General features: G+C 41.7%; 1 protein-coding gene across 6 annotated transcripts in view; it reads left to right on the top strand.

The window, feature by feature from the left end:
• lpar1 (lysophosphatidic acid receptor 1) overlaps positions 1–23,441 on the top strand; it is an 86,677-nt gene extending 63,236 nt beyond the window's left edge. For all 6 annotated transcript variants that reach the window (XM_033018163.1, XM_033018166.1, XM_033018164.1 and 3 more), the window contains exon 4: positions 20,077–23,441. In XM_033018163.1, coding sequence (XP_032874054.1) covers positions 20,077–20,375 — 299 coding nt within the window. In that variant the 3' untranslated portion in view covers positions 20,376–23,441. The remainder of the gene's footprint in view (positions 1–20,076) is intronic.
• The last annotated feature ends 1,147 nt before the right edge of the window (positions 23,442–24,588 follow it).

Here is a 24,588-nt window from a genome sequence, read left to right as displayed (position 1 = left end):
AGGTCCATCTTTGGAACTGCCCAGTTGGTTCTACTACCCTGCCTCTCACTTTTTCATTTTCAACTATTAATCCAGTTATTCTTCCTTTCCTCTTGAGAGTTGCTTTTGGACCTATTTTCATTGCTCTTTCAGACTTCTGGTCCCAGAATCATTCAAATAATTGTTGCTTTCCAGTTGTATTCTCTTGGCAAAGTTAGAAGCAAATCAGCATTAAAGAAATAAATGATTTTCAAGGCATTTGCGGCCCAAGCTTCACATTTCCAGTTAAGTCATTCAAGCTCTTTGTTCAGATGTGCATGAGTAGAGCCATATTTTTAGGTTGTGTCAGTTATGAAGCCAGCAAGATGTTTAAACTAAACTGCGCATTTGTTCTTTGTTTATGGAATGGTTCCAAGACATTTAGAGGATCTGTACAATCAAATGTTTTTGAGTTTGAAGTGAGATTAGTGGCAGACACTTGGGGCAATAGCAAAATCAGCAAAGCTTGAAATTGTTCAATGATCATAGGTTATCAGGAGGAGTCAAGATTTGTTATCATATGTGTCTGTTTTACAGTGTTGATTTATGCCAATGTTAAACAATGGAACTTTTCTTCAAACCTTTTGCAAGGCCGCATGACGTGATTATGTTACCTGGAAATATAAGGATAGCTTGGAAACCATCAGCAAATAATGTATGCTAATCTGTATTTTCAAAGCCCTTGAGGTTGGTTGCATTTTAGCCTTGCCAACATTTAAACACGGCTTCTCTGGGCTGTGGGCAACTTCCTGGTTGACTGAATACATATAGTTCCTCTCCACAGCATGGAGTAGGTTGCTGCCATTCTTGACAAGTAATATTAAACTGGGAAAATCCAACTCGCCGGGCAATTTTCTTATCCGCACTTGCTCCCTTTAAAACCTTCCTGATCAATGGGGAAATGTATTAATTCTTTTTTTCCCTATGTTGCTCACAAATGTCAGTTTTATTCAGAGAGTTTGACCCCAGCTCTATGGTTCCTGTAGCACCTACCAGGCTCCATCAACCTATATGTTTCAGTAAGGTCACCTTTCTCACCGACAGTAGAGATCCAGTTTGTCTCCAGAATTAATCTAATCAGTTATCTCTCTTTTGCCTCCAAGTCAAGTACATCTCTTCTGTAAACAGGGAGATACATAATGTGCACAACGCACAGTGTGGTCTTGAAAAAGCTCTGTTATCAGATTCTTATTTCTACATCCTATCTCCCTCTGGCAATAAGTTTGTGGATGTCACAAAGCTGGGTGGCAATGTGAGTTGCAAGGAGGATGCAGGGTGACTTGGATAGTTTGGGTGAGTGGGCAGATGCATGGCAGATGCAGTATAATGTGGATAAATGTGAGGTTATCCACTTTGGTGGCAAAAACAAGAATGCAGATTATTATCTGAATGGTGTCAGATTAGGAAAAGGGGAGATGCAATGACACCTGGGTGTCCTTGTACAGCAGGAAGTGAAGACAGCAAATGGCGTGTTGGCCTTCATGGCGAGAGGATTTGAGAATAGCACCAAGGCAGTCCTACTGCAGTTGTACAGGGCCCTGGTACAGAGACTGCACCTGGAATATTGTGTGCAGTTTTGGTCTCCTAATTTGAGAAAGAAAATGTTTCCCAATGTTGGAGTCCAGAACCAGGGGTCACAGTTTACATAGATACATAGAAAATAGGTGCAGGAGTAGGCCATTCGGCCCTTCGAGCCTGCACCGCCATTCAATATGATCATGGCTGATCATCCAACTCAGTATCCTGTACCTGCCTTCTCTCCATACCCCCTGATCCCTTTAGCCACAAGGGCCACATCTAACTCCCTCTTAAATATAGCCGATGAACTGGCCTCAACTACCCTCTGTGGCAGAGAGTTCCAGACATTCACCACTCTCTGTGTGAAAAATGTTTTTCTCATCTCGGTCTTAAAGGATTTCCCCCTTATCCTTAAGCTGTGACCCCTTGTCTTGGAAGCTGTGACCCCTTGTCTTGGAAGCTGTGACCCCTTGTCTTGGAAGCTGTGACCCCTTGTCCTGGGATTTAGGATTGAGATAAGGGAAAATATTTTTCACCCAGAGAGTTGTGAACTGTGGAATTCTCTGCTACAGAAGGCAGTGGAGCCCATTTCACTGATGTATTTAAGAGAGAGTTAGATATAGCTTTTGGGGCTAATGGAATCAAGGGATATGGGGGGAAAAGCAGGAACAGGGTACTGATTCTGGATGATCAGCCATGATCACATAGAATGGCAGTGCTGGCCCGAAGGGCTGAATGGCCTACACCTGCACCTACTTTCTATGTTTCTAAAGGCCACTGTAAATTTGCCTACCAAATTACTTTCTCTTTCTGCGTATTTCATGCTGTTTGTTTGAAGGCATTTCAAACCAATCAACCATTTATTACAGAGCCATATAACCCAGAGTATCAGATTAAAAGTTTTGCGATCTTTAAAAAAAAAAAAAAATTTTTAAAAATCACATTTGCATAAACATCTCAAATATAGCAATTTATTCTAATACCAATCCTTTTTGGACTACTGCTTTCCAACACTGAAGGAAAAAGTGTGCATAGAAATCACTGACCATTCAAGTTTGGACTATTTTCTACTTTAACTTGTTATACCTTAATCATACTTTGCTTTTAGTGAAATTAAAAATAATTAGCTTTCCCTTCAGCCCAGCAACATTTTCCCCTTGAAGTATATTTCTAATGTTTTGTTGGAGTTGCTTCAACTGCCCTTTTAGGCAGCGCAGTAACTCACTGTGCAAACTTGTTTTCTTCATCTCCCCTCTGGCCCCCTCTGCAGCAAGCTTGGATCTGTGCTTGCTTGATGCTTGTGCCACAAGAAACCATTACCCTGTAATTCTTCAAAACCTTTCCCCTCAGTCACTCCCAAGGGTGGTCATGGTGGCGCAGCGGTAGAGCTGCTTACAGCTAATGCAGCACCTGGGTGTTGTCTGTACGGAGTTTGTACATTCACCCTGTGACCTGCATGGGTTTTCTCCGAGATCTTCGGTTTCCTCCCACACTCCAAAGAAGTACAGGTTTATAGGTTAATTGGCTTGGTAAATGTAAAAATTGTCCCTTGTGTGTGGAGATCGCTGGTCGGCGCGGACCCGGTGGGTCGAAGGGCCTGTTTCCGCGCTGTATCACTTAAGTAAGAAGCATCGGCGGAAATGTTAGCAAGTTCAATAATTTCATACTTGAATTGCATGGAGGATCTAAAAGAACAGGGCCCCTTGTTGCACTGATACAGGCATACACGTGGTTGCTGTAGCCTCGTCCAAATATGCACTGCCAAGGAATTTAAAATTGATTGCCAGGTGCAGTTATCACTGTAGAAAGATTAGTGACCTGAAGTAGCTGAAAATTCAGCAAATAATATTATGTTGGCATGTTTACGATGTTCTGTGATTGACAAATTTCATTCAGCAGGTTATTTTGCTTGTTATTCATCAAGTTTTTTTGGTTCTTCCTTAGCATTAGGGACAATATCTCTGCCATGTTTTAAACAACATCTCCCTTGGGAGCAAACGGAATCAAAATCTGCTCTTTGTTGACAAAGTACAACGCGAGGCTTGTGTGTTCCATCTTCTATATATGCAGCCAAAACTGCGCCCTTTGACATTACATTCCTTGACCTCCGGGTGTGGGAGGCAACATGTTTTCAATCTCAAACTTTCTGCTGTGCGCTGCAAAGATTAAAAAGAGCCTTGCGCTTGCATTGTGTTGTAAGTCGGCCCAAAGTCATTTACAACCACTTGAAGCTGTTGTGATGTACGAAATGCCGAGGTTGGTTTGTGCAAAGCAAGACCCCACAGATACTGTGACGTTGAGCAGACCTCCAGATTGTTAGGCCGCAGAGCGACTGGAGATACGATCTGGAAAATAATTGCATCTCCGGCAAGCTAAGAGATTGAAAAAAAGTTCTCAGTGCAAACTGATGTCAATTAATGCTGCATCATAGTCCCAACAGTACCTTTATGTTGTTACAAAGCTGCACCTCACCTCTAAGCTTGCCACTAGAATGGGATTTGTGGGAAGTTGTTCAACTTGCACTGCTTGCACTCCAGAACCCAGGTGGGTGCTGAGCTGCTGTGCAAAGATATTTGGCTCTGTGAATGATAAGCTAATAGTTTTGTGGTCAATATTACTGATGCCAGTTCTGCACATTTACTTATAGTTGTGTTTAACCTGCTCAACAACTATGGTGAGATTTTTGTTCATCTCCCCTGATCGTCACCCAGGCCTCAGCTTAGATAGTCCAGTAATGTAACTACAAGGTTATTGTATACCCAGCTCTAAGGCAGCCTGTTGGTAGATGTAGCAAATTTAGATCAAAACAATTTAATCAGGAATTCTTGTCGCTGGAGTCTACTTGGAAAACAAACACGTTGGAGAAGAGGTGGCCATGTGGAAATCATTGACAAGGAAGATTGGGGGTTGGTTGTAGGTGCTGTGAGTGCATTTTAATTTGGTATGTGATTTTTTTTTTTTGCGACTATTAATTTTAAATCCCCCATTTTTAGAGAGTCCATTTGTTGGGCATCCATCAAAGTAAGGTTGAACAATGTCTAATATTTGCCAAAGGCAATCTTGCCATAAATGCTGATACACATTGTGTTGGAGCTGAATGTGGGTGGGTAGACTGGCTGACGTGCACCCCGCCATTACAGGGAGCAGTGACCAGATCTGGATGAGTGGGGCTATGAGGCTACAGTATTGCTTTTAATCTTTCTTTATCCTGTGAGAAATGGTTCAAAACAAAGGGAGAAAACCAATCTCTCTTCTCGTTAAGCATACGGCTTCTGGGTGGTGTTGCCAACGTGGGCATCTCAGAACTCCTGCAAATTCTCCATTTGTGCAGAGTTTATCCAAGGTTGATTTCTAAACCCTGCAATACATTTTGGAGGAAAATCTCCATTTAAGTCAAATTCCACTGTACCTTAATTGGTAAATGTGACAATTAAATTGAATCTTGAAGTACATCCTACAATAATGTAAATAGGTGAGCTGCAGGATGTTTTTCCAAACATTATGGAGATTTTAAATCATCTTTTAGATTTAATGTAAACTTTACCAAATAATTGAAATTGTTGTGGCCTGAAAACTTATCCACACTTATTGAGTTATGATTAATAAGATTAAGATAAATAGATCTGCTCTGAGAATGGAGATTTTTATCCAAATGGAACCAACTAATCGTAATCTAGGAATATACAGACGAAAGAGCAAAATCCAGACCAGTATTGTCAGTGAGGAAGTGCCCTCATTCCCATTTAGCAGTGGAGACCGTATCCCCTGTGTCCCCTCCTTTATTAATTCTCACCACAATATTAAGAGATGATCTGGTCATCGTTGCCTTGAAAATGGGCATTTGTTTGATCACTTGTTGATGTTTGTTGCTGCATTTTCTACTTTGCAGCAATGATCATACTTCAAAAACTAAATTTGATTAGTAGTGAAATGCTTTAAGATGTCTGATGAGGGGAATGAAAGGCACGCTAGAAATACAAGTCTCTCTGTTGTAGTTCATTTCTTGGGTGTGTACTCAGAATAACTCCAGTGGTCACAAACAGATGGAAAAGCTTGATCATTATTTGCATATAGCTAATCCAGTTCTGTAGGATGGGCCCAAAGTTGGCAACGCTCTATCTGTATTGTAATCAACTTCTTGGAACCGTTCCTAGATTTATGAGAAAGATCCATTGCCAGCATGAAACTGTTCATGTTTCTTTATCCCTGTTTTTTTTTCATCACCCCTCCCATCCCCAATTTGCCAACTTTTCCTACTCCATTCTGTAATGTGACATCCGATCAAATCCATAATTCTTAGAATGGAGAAAGCAAGGTGCAGGTTTAATGGAAGAGTTTAAAATTGATGAACAATATAACAACTAGAAGGAAAGTGCTCCCTCTAAGTGGGTCAATATTTCAAAGTTATCGGATCAACAAGTGGAATGGACATTTATTTTACATGGAGGATTCTTAACATCTAGATGGCATTAAGGGTAGTTGAAGCAGATTCCGAGGGAAATTTCAATGAGATGTGCATTTGAAGGTGATCTATTTGGTAGCCCTGTGAATAAAAGGTGAAGGCTGGATGTGACTGAGCAGACTAACAAAGTGTGGCAGTTGCTGGATGGGCCAGACAGCTTTGTATTCTGTGATTCTATGACTTTATGATAATTGTGCACTGTGTATCAGTCATGTTTAAGTGGTTGTTCTCTGAGGTTGCATGCTCATGGACCATTTCTGAGATTTGAGCACAAAAACCTTGGCTGGAACACCAGTGCAGATATGAGGGAGTGTGTCCGTGTTGGAGGTGATATGAGATTGCATCGAGACCAATCCACTTTGAAGAATGAGTACAAGATTCCATTGCATCATTTTAAAGAGCAGATGGTGTTCTGACAAATATTTTTCCTTCTCCTTAACATCCTTAACACAGATCATTATCATAATTTATTGTCATATTGCTGTTATATAATAATACATTTTAATAATACATTTTATTTAATGGGTGCCTTTCAGACATCTCAAGGACACCTTACATAGATAAATAGGAATAAAAACATATAATCAGAATAAAATAAGTAATTAAGACATCACAGAGACACAAATTAAAAACCGAATTCAATCCAAAAAACAGAAAATCAAAAACACAGTGTGAAGAGAGAGCAGCGGCAGCCAAAGCGCGCCAGCGTCCACTCTCTCTTCACGGCAGCCATCATAGACACAGACGTACAAAATTACATTAGACAAAAAAAAAATCATCCCCCCACAGTGGATACCACTGTGGGGGAAGGCACAATGTCCAATCCCCACCCCAAGTTCACCCCAAAGTCAGGCCTATTGAGGCCACCGCAATTGCCTCTACGGAGGCCCGATGATCCTGGCCGTTCTCACCGGGTGGTCTTGCCCCGGCGTCGGGAGAGTCCTCTCGGCGGCTGGGCCACCTTGAACGGCCGCTTCCTGGTTGGAGCCCGCGGCTGCCGAAGCCGACAAGGTCGCGCCGGTTTGGAGCTCCCAGGCTCTCGATGTTAAAGTCGGCGCCGCCTCTCCGCACTGCCGCCTCTCCGCACGCCGCCTCTCCGCTCCGCAGACCCGCAGCCCAGAGATGTTGCTCTCGGCGGCCCAGCTCACCAGAGCTCCAGCGCGTCGCTCCAGCGCGGCGACCCAGGCAAGGCATCGCCAGCTCCGCGATAGCGCTCCAGGGCTGTGCAGCCACCGAGGCAGAGGTGCTGGGCAGTCCCTGCCAGGAAACGGCGCTCCAAGCCCGCTGGTAGGCCACGAGGACGGGTCGACGGGCAGCCCGGAGAAATAGCTGCCACACCGACCAGGTAGGGACCTAGAAATAAAGTTTACACCTACCCCCCACATTAAAAAGTCCATATCCCCTACAAACAAAAAACAGGACTCACTTAAAGCTATAAAAAAAACGAATTAAAACGGACGGCTGCTGGCTAGCAGCCGTTCACCAAGATGACTCCTCCTCCAATTCTGGGTTATTTGGGAGTTTACTGTGTACATATTGACTCCTGCACCTCCTGCATTATAGTAGCAACCACACTTAAAAAATATAGTAGAAAGTTTCTTTAGGATATGTGGTTGACAGAAAAGAAGCTATCAAATAGAAATCTTTGTTATTTGCGGCAGACGTGACCAATCTAGCTATTTAGTCTCAAATCTTCCATGAAAACAACTGTTTTTTCAGTAAACCCTTCACATTCCAGATCAGGTTAGGAATCTTTATTGTAAATAAATGAGTGAATCATTTTAAGGAGACAGGAATGATCATGTTATTCTGGTGTGTTTCAGTTTACAGTGCTGCAGAATGAGTTACTGCTATGATACAGGACAGCTCATAAACCAAGTGCCATTGTGCAATCATTCCCTAGATGACCGTAGATAGCCCAATTGCAAAACAAAATTGCTGTGGAAAACAAGGGCAACGTATGTAGTTCCTGAGGTCAGAGCAAGCATGGCACAAATGGTCCAAATGTTTGGCACAAAGCCAGTTCCAGAATAATAGAGATTGCATTTGCTGAATAACTGACATGCTTGCTATGTTAAAATAGAGGTCTCAAGAGCCTAGAGAATCACTGATTGAAGTAGTTTTTACAACTCCATGCTTGCTATAAAAGTTTTTCTTGTGGTTTTGCTCTAAGGCATGTCCACGAGTGGCTGTTTGAAGTTGAGCATGATAATCTAAGCTGACAGGCCAGTGCAGTACTGAGGTGGTGCTGCAGTGTTGGAGGAGCAACCCTGCCTGACCTGCTGTTTGAGTTGCTAAAGTTAGGGGTCTGCTGAAGTGTTGTTGAGATGCTGGGCAAGTGGAGTAGCTGGTAGAGCTGTTGCCTTTTAGCATCAAAGAGCCAAGTTTGATCCTGACTTTGGGTGCTTTTTGTGTGGAATTTGCACGTTCTCCCTGTGACCGCATAGATTTCCTCCAGGTGCAAATGGAGTGGATGTGAAAGTGGGATCAATTAGATCTAGTGTGATCGATGGCTGGCATGGACTCGGTGTGTCGAAGGGCCTGTTTCCATGCTGCACCTCTTGCAAAATATCTTTCTCCCTCTCTCCACATCAAAGGTTCAGACATAGCGCAGCAATGCCTAAATGGCCTCACTGCACCAACTCCGAACATTTTTCATCTTGTTACCTGCTACCTATTGCTCTTCTGCAGCTCACTCTTTGAGTGCTGGAGAGATGACCATTTTAATTCCCTGATGCCCCCAGCCCCTCTCCCACCCCTGGCACTCCTTCCTTGACAAGTAAGTTCACAGCTATGGAGTAACAAAGCTTATTTCAATGAAGAACCAGCATGAATTTGGTCTGTTGCCTGCAATTACGTCAATAAACAATGTGCATCTTTCCCTCTTGCCCGTAACAGAAAAGTAATGCACAGTAGGAGACCATTTGGCCCTTTGTGCCAATGCCAGCTCTTTTAAAGGTCTCACCAATTAGTTCCAAATCCTTGCTCTTCATGATTCTGCATGTATTTGTCCTTTTGAGTATGGGTCTACTTCCCTTTTGAAAGTTACTATCGCATCTGCTCCCTTTAATTTCATGTTTCATGCATCTTATGCTTTAAAGCTGTTGGCAGATCAATTTCCCTCCTAGGCTAAATAAAGTTCTATCGTATTGTTAACTCTTTCATGACTTGCGTTCCATTTTACAAATGATATCATTCATTTATTTCCTCATCTCCCCTTGGGTTCCTTTGCCCATTGCATGTCTTGCTACTGGGAAAGGTTTCTCCTTAGTAACAACCACATTTCCCCTTAACCTTTGCTGCCCTGATGGGAACACATTTACCCATGTCCTGAAATAGAGTGGTCAACAGGGGATAACATTCCCTCCCTGGCTGCCAGCACACACATATAGCAGTGGCTGTGTTGTGCTCAGCTTGGGGAAATTAGCAGCATTTTTAGATCAATGTTTTGGAGGCCGTTCAGTTGGCAAACCTGTTGCTATGTTTTGTTGGCGCATGTGACAGGAATTTCTAGATGTTAAAGTATTTGATGTCCGTGGGAAATCATGTTGCACAAATCTGGGTTTTTGGAAAAGGTGACGAGGGTTGACGAGAGCAGGGTGGTAAATGTTGTCCACATAAGCTTTTGACAAGATTTGACATGGTAGACTGTTCCAGAAGGTGAGATCACATGGGAGCCAAAGGTAGCTAGTCAGCTGGAAGCAAAATTGGTTTGGTGGAAGCAGCCAGCGGGCAGAGGAGAGTTGTTTTTTCCAGATTGCAACGCAGGAAGTGAGCAGCAGAGATGGGTGTTACAGTCACCTGTGTTTGTTATAGACAAATAATTTGGACTGCAAAGTAGGTGGCATGATTAAGCTTGTGGATGACACCCAAATTGGTGTTGTGGTGGGTTATGAAGAAGTCATCTAAGGTTACAACATGATGCAGATCAGCAAAGGTAAAAAAATAGGCAGATGACATTTAACGAAGTGTGAAGTGATGTATTTTGGCAGGACTTGCACTGTAAATTACAGGGAACTGGGGAGTGTTGTAGAACAGTGACCTAGAGGTATAAGTACATATTTCCTGAACATGGCATTGCAAGTAGACACGGTACTGCAAAAGGTGTATGGCATGCTTGTTTTCATTTGAAGAGGTGTTGAGTGGAAGAATGAGGAATATCATATGACAAGCAGACAAGGAGCTGGCGAAACCACACTTGGATTATTGTGTGTTGTTCTGGTTGCCATGCTTTAGGAAGGATGTAATTTAAAACGGGCTGCAGAAAAGGTTCACTTCAATTTTGCTGGGACTGAAGGGCTTGAATTGCAAGAGACTAGATAGGCTGAGCCTGTTTTCTTGGAGCGAAGGAAGCTGACTGCAGAGAGGTTTATAAAATAATGAGGGGCACAGATAAAGGGAATGGTCGTAGTCTCATTCCAAGAATAGAGGAATCTACAACTAGAAGGCAAAGGTTTAAGGGGAATGGGGGGGGGTTTAAAGGGATCAGTGGGATAAGTTTTTCAAACTGGATGGTGGGTACATGGAATCGGCTGCCAGAGGAAGTGGTAGAGGTGGGTACAGTTATAATGTTTAAAAGACATTTGGACAGGTTTGTGGATAGGAAAGGTTTGGAGGGAAATGCTTCAAATGCAGGCAAATGGAACTGATGGAGGTAATTTCATTGGCATGGATGAGTTGGCCTGAAAGGCTTGTTTCTTTCTTGTGTAACTCTGAATTGCTTTACAACAGTTAAACCTAAACAGCGGCTCACTTTTGTGTAGCACCATTGAGATCTCAGGACATTGCGGAGTCAGAGGATTTTTACAGCAAATAAACTGTGGCCATGGTTAGAATTAGCTTGAATTTAACACGTCTACCAACCACTATAACATCGATTGCCATCTAGTGGTTGGTACTACTATAATCTGGCCACCAGCCAAAAAATTGCAAATTCCAAACAAATGTACTTTTAACATTTAGATTATAATAATATTTTTAAAGTTTGTTTGAGCTTCTGAATATTTCATAATTGCTGGATATCAGAAAATTGCATACTGGATTGCCGGGTTCTTTTGTAACAGAGGATCAGGAGACCATTCAGCCCATTGAGCTTGTTCCAACAAACAATGAGATCAGAGTAATAAACTCTTTTGCCAATATCCTTGAATACATTTTGCATTTATAAGATTCAAAACTACCGATTGCCCCAACCATCAGTTGCAGGTTGCAGACGAAAGCTTTGAATCTCTACCACTCTGTAGTGGTATTTTCTAATTTCACCCCTGAAAGTGAAGTTTTTTTTACTTGACTATTAAGGAGGGAGGGCATCAGCCACTTTGAGAACAAATCCACATGGCAGACTCCACTCTCTGGATTACTCTTTGGAAACGCTCTGCATTACTTCATCAGCTTGCAGTCATTGAGAAACCCTGCAGAAATAACCCAAAAGCTGCCAGGAAGCTGCTAACCCTTCACGAAGACTGATAGATCCACATTTGGGGCTATTCCTGCTTTTCAATTACAAATGTTGTGGGCTAGACAATGAGACGACATGACATAAGCCTCATTGTCTAGAATGTCCTCTAATTTTTAAGGTTAAGGGTGATTTGGCTGCAATTTTTTAAAATTTTGATAGGCAAACTTAATCCACTGGCAAGGAATAACACAAGACTGGGAAAGGGAACATCAGAAAGTCATGGCGAGACATGTTATTATGCTGAAGGGAAAACTGCATGGCTTTGTGGCCACTGCAAAACTTCAAACCCATTGCCACCTTTTGCTCTCCTATTGCAGGCCATCATTACATTACTGCAGGGACCTGGATCATGACAGCAACAATAATATAGTCAATACAGTCCAAAATGCCTCTGTATTCCCAAAAGCCATGTTCCATTGAGATGTACTAGGGGTTATGGGAGGTATGAACAAATACTTAGTTTCATGCACAGGTAATAAGGAGTAATTCAAATACTTTGAACTTAAAGGCACAGCTGTTGACAGTGGACGCACTGAAATGGTAATGATCAAGAGGCCATAATTGCAGAGGTGCAAATCTGGAAGATAATTCATGGTGGACGATATTGTAACGATGAAGGGAGATGGTGGCAGCAATTGATAATCTTTGGAACCTCTGTAAATCAGAGTATTGGGAGGAAGGCAGCAGAGTTTTAAGGCCCACGGAAATGCAAATACTGGCATCTTGAGCATAACACACTGCAAGAGGAACTCAGCAGGTCAGGCAGCATCAGTGGAGGGAATGTATGAGCCCATTTTGGGTTGGGACCCTTGTTTGGACTGTCTGAAGAAGTACCCTGACCTGAAATGTTGCCAGTCCATTCCTTGCACAGAGGCTGACTGACCTGCTGATTTTCACGAAGTTTTGAGGCAAAAAGTTGTGTGGCAATATGCGGTCCATCACATGGTTAGATTTAGCTCTTATGGCTAAAGGAATCAAGGGATATGGGGGAAAAAGCAGGAATGGGGTATTGATTTTAGATGATCAGCCATGATCATATTGAACGGTGGTGCTGTCTCGAGGGGCCTAATGGCATACTACACCTATTTTTCTGTGTTTCTAGGTACTGACCACCCCACCATTGAAGGGATTCATAGGACGCATCCACACACCAATGTGTCCAGTCTGGTTCAGTTCGTCCCTCTGACTGGGTTTCTGGTGATCTTAGCAGGAGCAGATGCCATTGCTGAATCAGTGGTGCATGGATGTGTCCTTGTTAACTAATAGTCCCCTCAGCATTGAGGTTAAAAGAGAAGTAAACTTTGGGTAATCCGAAATCATGACACCTGGCTACTTGCCCTGTGTCCGCGTGGCGAGAGGAATAATGTATGCCAAGAAAATATAATTATCATTTGTACTGAAAATAGAACGAAAAAAACCTCTTGCTTGTAACCGTATAACAGTCCCATAAATGCAGTACTCATAGATATCATAAACAAAAAAAAATCAATACATTAAAGAACTCCAACATTATTGCAAAAAAGACCAAAGTCATTAGTGCAACCTCATAGTTTAGTTAGTGTTTGCAGTATTCAAGAGCCTTGTGGTTGTTGGGAAGAAGCTGGTCTTGAACCTGGAGGTCACAGTTTTCAGCCTTGTATGTTCTTCCTGATGGCAGGAGTGAAATGAGAACATGGTTCAGGGTGGAGTGGGTCCTTGCTGATGTGGGGCTTTTTTTGATCCCTTCGATGGTGGGGAGCTGAGTACCTGTGATGGACCAGTCAGTGTTCACAACTTTTTGTAATCTCCATTCCTGGGTGTTCGAGTTGCTGAACTAGGATTTGATGCAACCAATCAAAATGCTTTCTATAGTATACCTGAAGAAGTTCAAGACAGTGTTTGGCAACATGTCGAATGTTCTCAATCTTCTAAGGAAGTAAAGGCGTGGATGTGGTTTCTTTATAATTGTATCGATGTGGTTTCTTTATAATTGCATCGATGTGCTGGATCCAGGCAGATCTTCAGAGAAATGCAGGGCCACGAACCTGAAGTTGTTGATGAAAACAAGTTTGTTGATTCTTAGCCTCCCTCTTCTAAAGACAACAATCAGATTCTTGGCCGGGCGTTGAGAGCAAGGTAGATGTTTCGGCAACACTCAATCAGATGATCAATCTTCCTTGTATTCTCTGACTTGTCATTACCTGTAATTCGCCCAACAACAGTGGTGTTGGTGAAATGAAAAGATGGAGTTTGAACGGTGTCGCCACGCAGCCATAGCCACGGAATGAGAAGAGCAGGAAACTGAGCACACAGCCCTTGGGTGGTTCTGTGCTGATGGTTATCGAGGGAGAAATGTTGTTGCCAATTTGTACCGATTGTGGTCTACTGATGAATAAATCGAGGATCTGGCTGCATAGGAATGTGCAGAGACCCAGTTCGCCGAGCTTGATAACAAGTTTGAAGGGGATGATGGTGATGAACAACAGCCTTACATGTGTGTTTCTATTGTCCAGGTGGTTCAGTGCAGAGTGGGAAGCCAGCAAAATCGCATCCCTTTTGGATCTATTGTGGCAGTAGGCAAATAGTAGTGGCTCCAGGACTTGATATGCGCAATCATGGACTTGTGATGTTGAGGATGAAGCTGCATAGGTCAGACCTGTCAGAGACATGTGCGCTGCTAGGGCCCGTTCGTATGATTGCTCATCTCTGTTTAGGAACATTTTGTCATCCCAAGTAACGTTATCAGACTTCTGAATGGTTCTCCCATAAGCTAGGGCATAATCCTGATCTTCCAACCTACCTTATTGTGGGCATTGGACTATTTTCTGGAGCTGTAATGCTGATAAATTATATTCTGCACTCTGGTATTTTGCCCTTTTCTACTTGCATGTGGCTTGATTGTATTCAGATGTAGTATTATCTGATTTAATTGGTGCACATGGGCAATATGTAAACCTATACTGTCAACCCTGTCACCATACCCCTTGCTCCCCTTTTCCCAGGCACAGTCCTCGCCCCCCTTCTCCCCACCCTGACTTCATCACATCATTGGTCCAACAACTGAATTTTAGTGGTGAGTTGAGAATAAATACCATTGAAATCATGGTAGCATTTACCAAGTGTGACTTAAAAAAAACAAAAAAAACTTGATAAAACAAAAGTCAGTGGGCACAAATGGAGAACACACCAATGGTTGGAGGCATATTTCACACGAAGGAAAATGGTTGTTACTTGATGTTAATTATTCCCAGCTCTGCGATGCCACTGCTGTGATGTGATGCGACCATGGAAGGACTTGAGAATGAGTGAGAATTTTAAACTTGTGTTTGCTTCACTGAGAGCCAGTGTAGGTCAGGGAGTCCAGGGGTGAGGGCGGAACAGATCTGATTTTTACTCTGAGCAGGGCAGTTTGGGGTTGGATGACCTGTTGGTTTTTAGAGAAGGTGAAGGACGTGAGGATGGAGTAGTTTTGCAAACGAGGACGAGGTAAAAATTGAGGCCACTACATAATCCGAGCAGATGTCTTTTCAGGCACCTTGGGACTTAATGCTTGCTTTGGATAGGAAAGGGTGTGCAGTGGATGGTGTTGCAGCAATAATAATGCTTCCGCTGCTCCTCCACCTCCCAGCTCTGAAATAGCGTGGGCTCCAGTTGACTAGCTACTTTCTTGGCTCATTGCTACAACCTTCACATTCCATTTTGTATAAAGTATCTCGCACAAGGGCACACACAAATTGTAACATAGTTGTTTCATACTCAGTATATTTGATAATTTAAGAATATTTGTTTTCATTTGTCCTGGTGGGTTTGCTATTGTTTTGTATTGTACATATTCTTGTAGTAATCGATTAAATTTATTTTTGGTTTATATTAAAAAAAAAAGGGCACTCAAAAATGTGCAGCTGGTTTCTGACGTCTTCTCATTTGCGTCATTGATTGCAACAGAAAACATAGGCTTTGCTTTTCCCAAGACACAGTAAAGATTTTGGAGCAAATATTATTTTTGTCCAAGATTGGCTTTTGTTTTTTGTTGTTTTTCATGGGTGTTGCTTGGCAAAGGCAATGCATGCTGCCCTTGAACCAAGAGGTTTGATGAGCTATTAGGGCAATTCAGATTCGGGAGTTGTATGTGGGATGAGCCAGACCAGAAGGAAGGCAGAATTCTCCGAAGGACGTTAGTGAATTAGTTGGAATCCAACAATGACTTCTCTTAATAGTTGACAGCCAATGGGGTACTTTTGAAGTTCAGCCAATCTCACAACGCGGAAAATGTTAGCAATTGTAAGTGCAGAGCCCACTTCCAAAAATGGCAAAAAAAACCCCCCACAAGTGCCAGAGGTATTAAGAGGGTCAGGCAGCATCTGTGGAGGGAATGGATAGACTATGTTTCCAGTTGGGACCCTTGTTCATGTTCAAACTGATGAAGTAGAGGACAAAACCTGGCAAGGGATAGGTGGATATTTTCTCCTCCCCTTCTCAGCTCTCCCTCAGCCCACTGGCTCCATCTCTTCCTTTCTTCTTCCCCCCCCTCCTCCACATCAGTCTGAAGAAGGGTTTTTACCCGAAACATTGCCTATTTCCTTCGCTCAATAGATGCTGCCTCACCCACTTAGTTTCTCCAGTTTTTTGTCGACCAAGGGATAGGTGGATACAGGTGAGGGGGACTTTATTGGCAGATTGTTGGAGTAAATGACAAAGGCTAGAGGCGAAATGGAGTTAAAGGGATGTCAGATATGAAAGGAAGGAGACGAATGAAATATAAAGCTTGAGGGGAGATATATGGGTGGAAGGGAAAAAAGGAAGGTTAAAAGAGAAATGGACTTTGAGTAGGAAGAGGTGGAAGTTGAGCAGATGGGGAGGGAAGGTACAGGGTGACGGAGTGGTGGGAGAAAGTTGTAAGGGGTGGGAGAGTTGTATGATGGGTGCAAACTCCTGACCCTCCCTTCTTATCATTACCGTTTCTCTTCACCCTCTCTGAAGAAGGGTTCCAACCCAAAATGTCACCTATACATTTCCTTCCACAGGTGCTGCTAGACTTGCTGAGTTCCTCCAGCATTTTTTCGTTTTGCTCAAAAATCCAGCATCTGCAGTCATTTGTGTCTTCTGTACAGTGCTTTGTTTTTCTGGCTGAATGTCAGGGAACAACACAAAATACTGGAGAAACTCGGTGGGTCAGATAGCATCTCTGGAGAAAAGGGATAGGTGTTTGTGTAGAGACATTTAGACCTTTCTTCAGACTGGTTTAATGTCAGGGATTTGGTTTAATGTCTTTGTGGGGGTGAGGGAAGGAAGGGTAATGCCACCGATTCTGGTAGGTCAGCATTCCCCAGGTCCTGCAATGAATGGTTGACTGAGATTGTTGTGTTCAAGTCTCTGGGGTGGCCTGTACTTTCTACTTTGGGTCTGAATGCGATTCTAATACAAATTGCACCAGAATTGTGAGACGAATGGGGTTGAAATTTGTTAATACGGTACAACTGAGAAATAAATTACTTAAAACACATGGATAGTTTTACAATTGACAAATGAAGGGTTTCATTTGTGAAGTGATCCATTTCAAGAAACTGACCATACAGTGCTGCCTGTTTCAGTTGTAAAGAACCATGGTGCTGTGGATAAATGGGATCCAGTGGATGTGTTGTACTTGTGTTCCCAGAGGCATTTGACAGAGGTGCTAATTCAACTGGTGTGAATAATAAATGCCTGTGGTACAGGAATTGACATATTGGTGTAGAGTTTTCTGTTGGCTGACTAACAGAAAACAGCAAAGGCGTAAACTGATCTAGAAGGTAGACACATAATGCTGGAGTAACTCAGCGGGTGAGGCAGCATCTCTGGAGAGAAGGAATGGGCGACGTTTCGGGTTGAGACCCTTCTTCAGACTCAATCATAAACTGTAAACTAATTTAATCATAAATTTAATCATGAAGAGTAAACTGATCTCTTTGGTTGACTAACTGTTACCAATAGTGTACCCCAGGAATCTGGTCGGGGCTTTGACTTTTTAAGTGGACCGACATGGTGTATTTGGATGTCGGAGTTGTTGAAGAGTACAAAGAAGCAATGAAAAGTCCCCACTCCCTGAAATAACCGAGGAAGCAACAGTCAATGTGGAGTTTGCACAAATTACCTGGCTAAAGGCTACTGAACGTATGGTTGCTGATAAAGCAAAGATAGGAAGGCAGGTTGTAGCCATCTTATATCCTACAAAGCAATGTTGACAGGTTAAGTGAGTGGGCAAAGATCTGAAAGGGTATAATGTGCGAAAATGTAAAATTGTTGATTAGACCAGGAAAAGTAAAGAAGCATTTTACCTAATTGCTGGGAGATCGCAGAGCTATGAGATACAAAGGGATGAGGGCATCCCTGTGAAAGATTCATAAAACGTTGGTGTGCAGAGACAGAGTAACTAGGAAAGTTAAATATTATTGTTTTGTATTTGAGAAAATGAATACAAATGTAGGAAGGTTACACTTCAGTTATATAGAGCATTTGTCAATTTGCACTTGGAAGATTGTTTACAGTATTTATCTCCTTATTTGTAGATGTACATGTTTTGGAAATAATTCCGAGAAGTTTACTGGACTAGTACTTGGAATAGGTGGGGTCATGAGAAAAGGACTCAGATGATTGCATCTGTTGAAGTTTAGAATGCTGAGAGGGAATCTGATTGAAAATATAAGATCCTGAGGGATCTCTGTAAGGTGGAGGTGGAGAGGCTGATTCCTCCTCTGGTAGAGCTAGGGGTCCTGATTTTAAAATATAGGGGTCCCCATTTCAGAATGAGATGAGGCAAAATATTTTCTTAGATAAGATTTCATAAAGAACAGTGGAAACAATCCTTGACATTTTAAGGCTGAGTTATTAAAGGGAGTGAAGAATGTAGTAATTCCTACATGGGTTTGCTTGTACTTCTGGCATGAGTTTTGTGCTGTGCACATGAAATTGCATATTTCCCTATGTAACGTCTTTGATCATTGTAGTGGAAGTTACATCAGTTATCCCTGAAATGCCATTGTGTATTTTTGGGATAATCTGACCTTTTTCCAATGCAGCAAGGAAATAGACCCTTTGGCTCCACCTGCCCACACTGACCAAGGTGTCGCATCTACACTGGTCCAACCTGCCTGTGTTTTGGCCATTAATCTCCAAACCTTTCCAATTCATGTACCTGTCTAAATGTCTTTTAAATGTTGTTATAGTGCCTGCCTCAACTATCTCCTCTAGCACCTCATTCCATATATCCACAACTCCCTGTATGGTAAAAGTTGCTCCTCGGGGTCCTATCTTTCCCCTCTTGTCTTAAATGTATGAGCTCTGATTCTTGATTCCTGTACACTGGGTAAAAGGTTCTGTGCATCTACCCAATTCCTCGCATGATCTTATACACCTTTATAAGATCCTCCTGCGCTCCAAGGAATAAGGTCTTAGCCTGCCCAACCTCGCCCTGTACTTCAAGCCCTGGCAACTCTTTTGGACATTAACTTTTTTTTTCTATAGCAGGGAGATCAAAACTGAACACAATACTCCAAATCTGGCCTTGCTGACATTTTGTATAACTGTCATGAGGGGCTGGTCCAAATTCTGCCTTCAATCACCCTTGTTCCGAAGAGCTTACTAGCCATTTTAGGAGGCAATTACAATTAAACTCCAGAAACCATGGCAATGTGATTGAATGTAGACCAGATGCAATTCTCCTTCCTTAAAAGTCATGTGAACACTATAGAATCCAGTCACAATTAGTGACTAGTTTTTTAATCCTAGGATATTTAATTATGGTGTACTTTCTATTTGTCAGTGAGATGTGAAGGCTTATAAATCCTGGCTTCTGGGCCACAAACCTAGGAACACAGTTAACAGTATGCAGTCTCTAAACTAAGGAGAAGGAAACATGGTTAAACTTTTAGGTGGATGACTTGATATGGTAGTGTTTTGGATTAAGTTATTAAGTCACCACTGCATCACCAAATAACAGTTCCTCCACCATTCATCCTGTCAGTGTTGTTCTCTTGGCCTTTTTTGGGGATTAGTCTTGCCACAAACCAGGATGAGCCTTTAATATGCAACACAATAACTGTATTTGGTTGAATGAAGATATCTCGGTCCTGCAGTTTCCTTGTAAATGTTATAAAATAAGTATTCTATCTCACAGCCTCCCTTGCCAAAATTAAAAGGACTATCCCAGAGTCAGAAAAAGCGACATTGAATGGGAGTAGGTGCATAAATACCGGCTTGGACTAGTTGAACTGAGTAGACACAAAAAAACTGTAGTCATACTGTAAGCCTTGCATCCCCCTCTCCATCCCTCCCCCACCCTAGTCGTACCAGCTTCAGTCATCTTGTTGAGTCTCATTGTCTATACTCATTTTCACCTAGGCCACAGCTAACAATGGCCTGTTTCCTTTATCATTTTTTTTGCATATCTTTCATTCATTTGTTCTATATCTCCCTACATCACTGTCTATATATCCCTTTCCTCCTGACTCTCAGCCTGAAGAAGAGACTTGACCTGAAACGTTGCCTATTCTTTTTCTCCAGAGATGCTGTCTGACCCACTGAGTTACTCCAGCTTTTTGTCTATCTTTAGTCATACTGCAAGTTCTTTGTGGAATACTAAATGTTTGTTTTCTCTTCTGCTTAGGAGCGTTTATCATCTGCTGGACTCCGGGGCTAGTTTTGCTGTTGCTCGATGTGTTTTGCCCTGACTGCAGTGTCCTGACGTATGAGAAGTTCTTCCTCTTGCTGGCCGAATTCAACTCTGCGATGAACCCCATCATCTACTCTTACCGCGACAAGGAAATGAGCGCCACCTTCAAGCAGATCCTGTGCTGCCAGCGGAACGAGACCAGCAATGGAGCTGCGGAAGGTTCAGATCGCTCGGCCTCCTCCCTCAACCATACCATCTTGAGCGGGGTACACAATGATCATTCAATGGTGTAAGTGGAGGCCTATGAGCTGCAGTTGTCCTTTGCAAGATATCTAGGATATTGGAGCCTTCCAGATGTGCGCAAGGAGATCCCTGAAGACTAAATGCTACACTAGCATCAGGACCAATACACAAACTAATGCGAGAGACTGTTGACAAATATTTCTGTTTTAATAGGACCTAGTGTGATTCACCTTTAGTAATGGGTTGAAGTCCTAAGTACTTGTGTTGTATTACCTGCTAAACTGCATTTAGCTGTAGAAGTTGAGGCTTTGTAAAAACATAATAAACTTATTTTATTCAACCCATTAGCATGCTTGGGATGGACTTTTGCATAGCAGGCAGAATTCCACATATTATTGTTTGTTGTCAGTACCCACTGAATAGAAAATACATTTTTAAAGACTGGAAGTACTTTCAATTTATGGTAAGTTTTCCCAGGAGCATAGGAGCCCATGGAGGCTTTTCCTACGGGACTGACAAACCTTGTAAGCCATTAATAAAAGTTTGAGATGTGCCTGTTATACTTCCCTGTTATTTTGAAAGCTACTTCGCAAGTCCCAATTTGAGCCAATTGTTTTACTTCTAATATTTGGCACTCCAAACACATCTATATATAACTGTGTAAAAGGTTATGGACATGTAATGTGCAAAATATTGATTCAGTATTGGCAGTCGAGCTCTTTGAGTGAAATTCTCAAATTGCAGACAATTTAAGACCTCTTGAATAAATAGTTCATTATTTGAAGCTTGGCTGACAATATTGATTTTTGTTTGCTGCTAATTAAGCTCTTCATACTCATGACTATTACAGTTAATAAATGGAAATAAAAACACTTTGGAATAAATAATTTTTTGTCAGCATAAAATAAAGGTGAACTATTTAACATGGTCTGAATTTTGCATTTCAAAGTAATGTTTAAAAAATATTGACAATTTTTTTTTTAAATTTCTGATGTCTGGGTATGATCTTTGTGAACAGGTATTAGTTCTTTGGGTTTCGTTGGCTACAGGAGGTGCCTTATGTTGATCCACCTGGACTGATACCAGATGTTTGGATAAATGAACTGCCTCGTTTGTGTGTAACATCTTTTTGTTGAAAAGGTAATAGTCCTGCCAAGTACCCATGCTGTATTGTGTGTCATATGTGCCAAAGCATACTTTAATATTTGGTGCATTCCCCTTCATAATAACAGTTGCAGGCATTCATTTAGTGAATTCTATTCTACATGCCTTGTAAACATTTCCTTGTCTAGAGTTCTTTTGGAATTTCAGGAATGAGAATATTCCCTGTAGAATCTCTCTTAAATACGTAAAAGAATCGCTTTTAAATACTAGGTGGTACATGAATCGGGCATAACATGGAAATATAGCTGTCCTTTGGAATGCATTCCTCAGTGTGGTCCAAGATGTTAGTGCCAAATGAAAATGTGTACCTATACGAATCGGTGAAGTTATTTTACTTTGCACTCAAGTGGATGAAATGATTGGAATAAAATCAGCTACTGTACTCTATAATGTTTAAATTGTTTTAGAAGTTGCAGAAAAAAGGCTTCATTGGTGGTCAATTTGGTGATCACATGCTTGGGCAATTGTTAATTAGCCAGATTGTTAACCCTAATGAAATGTTGGGTGTTTGTAAATTTGATGCTGTTCATGTGCATTCCTGCAGTTTATAAAGTGATGTGGCAACAATTGGCTCTGTATTTCCATTAAATAATGCACCAGGAATGGAAATGTTAATCAGTGTCTCTTCGCTGAATCTCATGTATTTAGTTAATTGTTTTGTATGTTTCATGGATTTATACAAGTTATGATTTTTGTTTTCTTTAAGTGTTTTTTTCAAAGATGATGTAGTTTACAGGGCCCAGATTGTTGTTCTAAGTAGTTTCCCTAAATTATGTCAGTTAGTGCTTATTACGTTCTAAGCTATGTAAATATTATACTGCTGAATGCACAAAGTGCTCAAGGCAGTACTGTGCAATGTGTGCACCTGTAGTCTAAAATGGTGGTACTGTTAATTATAACTATGGAAATGATTCACCACTACAGAACACAATAGTTTTGATGTAGCCAGGTCTTGAGCATTGACATTGTAGTTGCACCTTGTGCCAGGATGAGTTTTAATTTACTATTGATAAATGCTGTAGAGCTAACAGACATTTCAGTCCTCACCTACTCTTTTGTCCCCTGGCCTAGTTAGTGGAACCTGATTTTTGTCCTTTTACACCTTAATCCAGTCTTGCTAACTCACGGGAATATAGTAAGACCGATTGGGGTACACTTTGCCCAGCCAGGAACCAAGGCAGCACGAGAGAGCATGGACTTGCACTGTTGAGGTGGTGGTGAGTCAGAATAAGACTGTAGGGACCTTATTGTTTGCACCAGGTACTGATGCTAGCAGGGACTGGTCAATTAATTTTGAATGGAGTATGGTTGAAAGTGTTCAGTTGTTACTAAGAACAGGAGGTTGTTAAATTCAAACTTGAAATGTGGATTTATATATTTAAAAATACTAACGTTGGACTGGGAAATTCCTTGGAACTTTTCCCAGTTCAGTGGAGAGATTTTACCAGAAGTGCCTTAGAATTCCTCCCCCACTATTTCCACATATAAACAAGTCCTCGGCGTGCAAATGGAGTTCTCCAGTGGGCTTGCAGCAAAGCAATGGTGTCTAATGGAAATGGGAAGCGAATGGGGGAATGTCCCTACTCGCTTCAATCTGCATTCTAACATTCTGTAATGTAACTTCTGAGATTGTATTTACAAAGTCTTTTTCACCTATATTAAATTGTGATATTAAAACTATTTGAGATTTCTCAGATATTAATAAATAACTTGTGGATCCCTTGCATTATAAACTCCTTTGAAAGTTTTAAGTACACTTCCTCCGCTATTCAAAATAAGGACCACTTTTGCAGATATATTTATGCCATCCGTGTAAACAGTAATAGTGAAAATGCCAATATTATCAGGTTCAAAGCAAATGAATTAGTTACAAATTGATAACTTTTTTTAACTTCCCATTGATGTTTACCTTTGTGATTTATATATAAATAATAAAAAATAATCATTCCTTGGTTTTGGATGAAATTGTGTTGATAAATTATTTGCGTTACACAGTCTTGATCAACAGCTGCAAAGTTGCACTGCTTTTTCAGAATGCAAGATTAGAAAAGGGGTAGGCCATTTGGCCCCTTGAGTCCATTCCGCCATTCATTAAGCTTATTATGACTGATCTCTTGCCCATCTCCTGTGCCAGATACAATGCAATTATTTAGCGATTTATTACCCAAAGCTTTTAAACTCAAAATTATTGATTTGCCTGGTGTCTGGTACCATTTCCAGGAGTAGCAGTGTTTGTTAACTTTATTCCTGAGAGGCCTGGTTCTAAGTTTCAGACCCTGGTTTAATACTAGGCTCCTTAACCAGTGTATCTGCTTATCCAGATCGGGAGACCTGTGTTTTCAGAATAACATTCAATTGAAGACCAATCAATGGGCAATATTTGTGGCAGCAAACTGGTAGTTTCTAATCAACAATGAGGACAGTGAAGATGACAACAAGTTATGTATCAATGCCCTCCCTGTGCACAGTCTGACATTAACAGGTTACAAAGGTTATCCCTTTGCACCTCCTTCTGAATTATCTCCCCATTTGGAAAGTAGTCTACAACTTTATTCCTTCAACCAAAGTGCATAACTCCATACTTTGCTATGCTATATTCTATTTGCCACTTCCTTGCCCGCGCTCTCAAACTGTCCAAGTTCTTCTGCAGCCTTCCTGCTTCCTCAACACTACCTGCCCTTCCATCTAGCCTCATATCATCCGCAAACTTGGCCACAAAGCCATCAATTCCATCATCCAGATTATTACCATATAACGTGAAAAGTAGTGGACCAAACATCGATCCCTGTGGAACGCCATGAGTCATTGGCAGCCAGCCAGAAAAGCCCCCCGGGTTCCTACTCTTTCCCTTCTGTCAGTCAATCTTCTATCCATCCATCCACTCTAACCTATACCCTACCTATAACTATAATACCTATCTTGTTTAGCTGCCTCATGTGTGACAGCTTATCAAAGGTCTTCTGAAAATCCAAGTAAAGAACAACCACTGACTCTATCCTGCTTGTTACCTCCACAAACAAAACTCCCGACAGATTTATCAGGCAAGATCTCGCCTTCACATCCTGACTTTGGTCTATTTTATCTTGTTCTTTCATGTAC

The sequence above is a fragment of the Amblyraja radiata genome, chromosome 3 (genome assembly GCF_010909765.2).
Source record: "Amblyraja radiata isolate CabotCenter1 chromosome 3, sAmbRad1.1.pri, whole genome shotgun sequence".
NCBI lineage: Eukaryota > Metazoa > Chordata > Chondrichthyes > Rajiformes > Rajidae > Amblyraja > Amblyraja radiata.
Note: the sequence above shows the minus strand (reverse complement) of the source record. Positions and strands in the feature narration are given on the sequence as shown.